Raw genomic sequence first — 7155 nt, forward strand, 5'->3', positions numbered from 1 at the left:
AAGGTTTGATACGGCTACGTCCATGTGCAGCTATACTCAAAAGAAACAATTGAGCCAACGTCATACCAAAAAGAAACCTCCTGCAGCACACGTCATGCCAATTGTTTATTCAAAATGTCACTGAATTGTATTAATGGCAACAATAACTGTGAGCTCTGTAAAGGTGAGTTCCTATAACGCAGAACAGGTTCTCTGGTCGGTCCATTCAGAACCCGAACAGAGCCATGACCACTGGAGCTGGACCAATCCACTGCAGCTTCCTGTTGACTCACTGCGAGTGTTACAGAGCCATGACCACTGGAGCTGGACCAATCCACTGCAGCTTCCTGTTGACTCACTGCGAGTGTTACAGGGAGATCATCCGTCTGAGCAGGAAGATGTGTTTAAGAGAGAAGAACAGATTTAGCACAGTGACCTGGAAAACACACCAATGGTCCAAACCAACTGGAAAGATGAGTGTCTAACATCGAGAGGTTTGTGATACTCAAACATAATGCTGCAGAAATATTCATGTCAGACAAAACTGGAGCTAAGATGTTTCCTCCTTTCCAATTCCTGCTGCTATAGTTGAATGAGTGCATGTTTAATAATGATCACCAATAGTTTTCCTTGTCCTTTCCAGCAGATGACAGATGCCTCTTAAAGCACATGTGTGATTTGTGATGTTAAATACATTTAACTTGCTTTCACTTCACAGCTGTTGCCATGATTGTCATATTGCAAATGATGTCTCCAATTGGCTCAAGTGTTGCAGTGATATTCTCTTAAAGCCGAGAAACATTTATTTTTATGTTTTTATTAAACACTAATTTACAGCTAATTGCAGTTGTATTCAAACACTAGTTAGAATAGAAAGTCCTACTAGTTCATGGCCGTGATGTTTTTAACCAATGGAGTTTGCAGACAAAGAAATAATTCTGGTCTGTTTTCTCAAACAGCTTCCTCACCGTGTGAATTTGAAAAGAGAACAGACAGTGGTGATGGGTCGTGTCCAACTTCTCTTGGCTCTATCTGCACCGGCTTCCGAAAGGACTAAGAGCTCCTCTCTGAAGTGCAACACTGAGACGGAGCAAAGCAGCCAAACAGACTCTGCTGCATGTACAGGGTATTGCTGTTGCACATTCTATGGCCATGGTCGTACATACTTTTATTCTGTGTGCTTTTCTCCTTTGTATTCAGTAAGCTCAGTTTATCATTGCTTGCCTTTTTCACCTGCTATGCCACTCTTTTGATTGTGATTATTCCTCCAGTTTCCTTTCCAGCGCCCCTTCAGAACACTTCCTTCATCACAAAGGCTTTTGTTACATCAGCAACATCTTGAACTCTTTGAGAATGAGAACAGACGGTATAGTGTAAAAAGAAACAAGGTGAATGTACCCTGCACACACACACACACACACACACACACACACACACACACACACACACACACACACACACACACACACACACACACACACACACACACACACACACACACACACACACACAATCTAACGTTGATGGATCGCGTGTATCCGGTCTGTCGGTGATCTGCTCAGGCGACTCATTTGCTCTCATTGCGCATGAGACCCTCCGATCGTTACACAACAAAGCTTACCTGCAGCACCGCGCGCGCTTGTGTGCACGTTTCCATGATTGTGTTTTTTCCCCCTACATTTAATTTGTAATGAGCTTCAACATAGGCTCCATTTATCATCTTTACAATCATCAGCAGCAGGTAACACACACAAGCGCGCTTGCAAGCTCACACACACGCGCTCGCTCACACGCACACGCACACACACACACACACACACACAAGCGCACACACACACACACACACACACACCAAAGGTCAACCACTTAACCCGCTTTAATCACAGGCGCCATTAACATCAACACGGTATTATGTGGGAATCAACACCGAGACATAAACTCGCTGTCACTTCCATATTTCAGCGCGGCCCCGCTCCTCACAGCCCGGCTCTGGGCTCTCACTGTCCCGGCTCCCGGGACCCTGCACCGACTCCCGGCTCTCCTCTCTCTGAAGACCGGAGCTCGGTTTCTGCTCCCGGCTCTCCGCTCTCTGAAGTTTCATGTTGCTTTCAAACGGAATGTGATTCTTGTGTTTTTCGATAGGGTTTTTTATTTTAAAAACATCAGGTAAAATGCCACGAAACGAAATTCAAAAATATTGTAGAGTTGGCGAGTTGAATTATCCTTGATATGTTTAATGATGATATCACAAAACACAAAGTCAACGATATCGCTCTTTAGTGTTTTAAAGGTATTTTTGGAGCGTTATCTAATCATAGATCATTTGTACTTAAACTGGACAATATGAAGCAATAATAATAATAACACCTTTACGCGTAGGCCAGCACATGAAAAATAAATATTCAACGCAACAAAGTAATTATTTTAATACAAACGTAAACAATATAAATCTATTGGCCTATTTAAATTAGGCTAAATCAAATCATCCGTAGTGTGTTTGACCGCGAGCCTAACCCTCTATTTCCACACCTTTTTACAACCCGTTTTCTGAATGTTTTCAGACCGTGATTTGTAATAATTTAATATTTCTACAATTAAAACCTAGGCCTTGTCGCTGATGTGAATAAACTGTGGATGTCGCTGAACGCAGAATGAGATCTGAATGTTTGTGAAGGCCAAACAGAATCAGGTCTCAGACAGATATTTAAATACAAAACATGTCCAGCAGACAAACAGAAATAAAGTCGCTTACTCACCAAAAGCCCTTCGGTTGCTCTGGTTCATTTACAGAGCTGTATGTAGGCTACATTACACGGATTATGGGATACAATCGGCAGCTTTATAACCATGAGCAACGCTGGCTTGAGAACCTGGCGTTAACTCTACACTCACACTTTAATCTCCTTCAACTAAAACCGTTTGTGCAACAAAGAGTGGAAATGAACGTTTACGACTGTTTTATTTTTTTCTTAAATCAAAGTTATTTTGGAGGAGCATTAATACAAATGAGATCATTGCAGAGGCCTTCAGACCCAAAGGAAACAGCATAACAATTAAAAATATGGCTGCTGTTCCCGCTGTTCAACTGCATCTGCGCGCTCACGTAGGCAATATATTCTCCATAGTAAGGCGCGCTCATGAGCCACGTGTAAAACCATAATCGGAGCTATTTAGATATTAAACCACTTTTAGCTGTTATTTGTCACGCGCACTCAGCCTCTGTCTCAGTCAGCCTCTGAGAATATGAACATGATGCTTCTGATCAAACAATGCTCAGTGCTAATACTGACAAACTGAATTTACAGGAACTCTGTAGTTTTGAGGAGACTTTTTCTGAGAAGCAGACTAAGATCTGACATGCACAACACAATTAACATGTGTGTCAGTTTAAATGACCCAGCAGCAGAATGGATTAACAGAATATTAAAACCCGTCTTACTTTGAACTCTATATTTACCCTTCTATCTATCCATCTGTTCTCAGAAAGCGGCTGCATGTTGCTGCATGGTGCAGATGTTTGGAGGGTCTTACCTTCAGGTCTGCTGTCAGAGTGGAGCCAGAGCAGAGCGGCCTGCACACTGACACACTGCGGACACACACTCCACTTTTCAACCACTGAACAGGCACCGAGTGTCCCCCCACACGTCAGAAATGTTTCAATGTTCCCAATTCAAACCCCTTTAAACCCTTAGATCATTCACATGTAATTCTCTCCATGAACAACATGTTTACACTGGTGATACATTTGATGGATTATTACAGTAATGGAAGTGTTTGTCAATCACAGGCAGAGTGTCTTGTTATTTCATTTCATTTTGATTCTTATTTATTATTGCTGTATTCCTTTACTGTGATATTGTCGAAGAAAAGTTATATTTCAATTCACCAACTTTTATTTTTATTTGCAAGACAATGCACAGATTGCTGCTGATTGTTATTTGTAGAAAACATATTTGGATGAGTTGCAGCATTACCTTGGCCCTTATCATCACAACAGAAATAAGGAGCATCTCTGGTTTCACATGTAAATGAACTCAAATCATTCACGTCATAAAAATAATAGCAAAATTATGACTTTTCTAAATATTGTAATTACATTTCAAGTTAAAATGAGTATAGTCATTTATTGATTCTTATTATTAACAATTTGGAGTTATTATTACTAATACTAGCCTATTAAAAACTCTCTTTTACTGAATAATATTCTTGTGTGTGTGTGTGTGTGTGTGTGTGTGTGTGTGTGTGTGTGTGTGTGTGTGTGTGTGTGTGTGTGTGTAAGATGCTGCATGTGAGCTGACACTTTTTTCCTAATTGCTCTGGTTCCATGTGGTTGTACCAACATTCATGTGTGTGTGTGTGTGTGTGTGTGTGTGTGCGTGTGTGTGTGTGTGTGCGTGTGTGTGTGTGTGTAAGGGATATCCTCTCGGCCTTGGGAAAAAATCTGCGTGCGACAGACTGACAGAAAGCAGACTGTGGCACAGAGCTTCCTCTCAACTAATGAATTCCTGATCACATTTACACACACACACACACACACACACACACACACACACACACACACACACACACACACACACACACACACATACACACCACACACACACACACACACCCACACACACACACACACACACACACACACACACACACACACACACACACACACACACACACACTACTTTTTAGCTGCAAGACCTCCTCAGACCTTAGTCAGGGAAACTTTCTTTTGAATCAGATGTTGCTGGAAACGATAATAGTACGCTCCAATACTAGTGTTTTTGTCTGGAACAAACAAATACTTTCTTACACCTCTTTACTGTATCTTTTTTTCTGTTGGATGGAAATATAAATGTTATTTACAACTCTGCACTATCAATGCACAGCATAAACAAAGCAAACAGAAACACACTGCCTTTTTCAAACCCACTGTTTTTAATGCAGAAATTGTAAAATGCTGGTAGAGCATTCGGCATTTATTCATGAAGGAAGACAGATGGTCTTCACGTGCAGAGGCTTCAGAAGCTGCTCAGTGGCCCATGCTGTGGACATGTGTGACCAGCAGGGGGCAGACTGACCTGCTTCTTAAATCCATGATACGCTGTAGGCAGTTGAAAACACTGCTGTCATCACCATCCCTCCTACGCAGGGGCGGATCTACCGGGGTGGCATGGGGTGGCAACTGCCACCCTAAACAATAGCCTTGCCACCCCAGCTGCCACCCCAGTTGACATCTTTGTTTTGAAAGAAAAGTTGTGGCTCATCGGACATTTATGAGAGAAAGTCTCTAATGTCCGAGTGCAAGTGAATGCAGCACAATATGCACGTCATGTAACCCCTCCCCCGGTCCTGGCGCGAGAGTGGAAATATGATTGGTGGCGAATTCACTTGAACGGGGGGACGGCGCAAAACGATAAGCCTTTCGGACCCAAGCACTGAAGGAATGAGGTAGTTGCGGTCTACACTGACAGAGAAGAGACTGTCAAGTTTGGCTATACTCAGCATTGAATCAAAACGCACTACAGCTGTTGATCTTAATAAGTTTGTGAGGCATTTTGCTGAACAAAATAGTAATCGCCGCATTCAGCTGTAATATACATGCCAACTTGATGCTCTGCTCACGGATGACTCGATGAGAATAACAAACTGTTAAGATGATGACCTTGTATGCGTGTATATATTTTTTTCTTTGAGGGGGTCTGCCCCCAAAAAACTGTTTTAAGTCCTGAGAAAGTAACATAAGACGGTGTGTAAAACTACACTGCCCAGCCAACAGAAAGTAACCACTTTGATTTAACTAGGCCAGTAGGTAAGGACCTTCCACTGGATAATAACTGCAGCGATGTTTATGTTTTAGCTGAATACACGTTTTTTAACCCTAACTGATGCAGTTAGTCACTTCTTTAATGTTTGTTCTTTCTGATGTAAAGTCAAGGTTGTAACTGTATATCAATAATGATATAATTACTTGTTTTTCAAATTTGAAGGAGGGTGAGCAAGCATCTTGATGAACATTCATCATTAACTCCTCCAAAAAATATAGTTTATTCAATAATAAATGAATATGTGAATCATAACAGTTCTTCACTATATCTGTAAAGCGTCTTTGAGCACCTGTAAAAGCGCTAACAAATTAAATCTATTATTATTATTATTTATTAACAGTGATTGACAGCTGATAGGAATAATATGATTGTTAATAGTATCATATTCATTCAGACAAACATCGATGAGACAGTTAATTAATGTACTTATTGCAGCAGTCTGCATAGATTTGGTTCCCCTGCTGGTCTAAGAGTGAGACCAACTCATTCAGTTATTGTTCAGTTAAAATTCATTAAATTACGTCTGCCACCTTATATGTAAGGCTTTACTGATGTGCCACAATAATATCACCTTTGTGATTGAGTTAAAATATTAATATTGTGGTATTCCAAGTTAACATTGATTGTAGGGGTGTAACGGTTCACAAACATTTCGGTTCGGTACGTACCTCGTTTTTAGGTCACGATTCGGTTCGGTACGTTTTCGGTACAGCAGAAAAAATTATCACAAAACATTCAATATTTTTTAAAAATTATTATTAAACTGCGACTAATGTATTCAAATAAATACAAAATATAGTAAAATAAACATTAAGGTGCAGCATTTCGATGAACTGAAATAATCTGTATTTGTACTGTACTGTACTAGTACCTAAGCAGCCAGTTTGACATTGGACTTGCTTGTCATTGTATTTTCATGTTGTTTAAAGAAAGATGAACTTGTCCACATTGCTTGCCGAAAGGGCAGATCTGCTGGCACTAACAATGTCTCCTGCTGTGGAGAACACCCTCTCTAGGGACAGTGGCAGCAGATACAGCCAGGTAGCGCTTTGCTAACATGGCAGCATAAGGATATTTGACGTTTGTAATAGCTTTGGCTTGGTCTGATCTTTCTGCGAGTGGTGGAGGCTTAAATGCTAGTGGGAGTTGGGTTTGAACTTCAGTCTTTTTTCTTTTGGTACCGGTGATATTCACATTCGGGTGATGCCTTTTCAAATGAGTGTGCAAGTTTGATGTATTGCAAGCCGCGTAACCAATGTTAATTGAACAATGCCGACAAACAGCGTTGGTTCGGTCCACCTGTCTTTGTCCTTCATCCTTGTACGTAACTGCGAAACCAAAATGTTCCCAAACC

At 41.0% G+C, this 7155-nt stretch overlaps 1 protein-coding gene across 1 annotated transcript in view; it reads left to right on the forward strand.

Annotated features, from left to right (window-relative positions):
• Positions 1–224: 224 nt before the first annotated feature.
• The window catches only part of LOC117551574 (keratin-associated protein 16-1-like), an 8699-nt gene continuing 1768 nt past the window's right edge, over positions 225–7155 (forward strand). Inside the window, exon 1 of the mRNA XM_034224486.1 lies at positions 225–379. Within this exon, the coding sequence (XP_034080377.1) occupies positions 225–379 (155 nt within the window). The remainder of the gene's footprint in view (positions 380–7155) is intronic.

The sequence above is a fragment of the Gymnodraco acuticeps genome, unplaced genomic scaffold (assembly GCF_902827175.1).
Source record: "Gymnodraco acuticeps unplaced genomic scaffold, fGymAcu1.1, whole genome shotgun sequence".
Lineage (NCBI taxonomy): Eukaryota > Metazoa > Chordata > Actinopteri > Perciformes > Bathydraconidae > Gymnodraco > Gymnodraco acuticeps.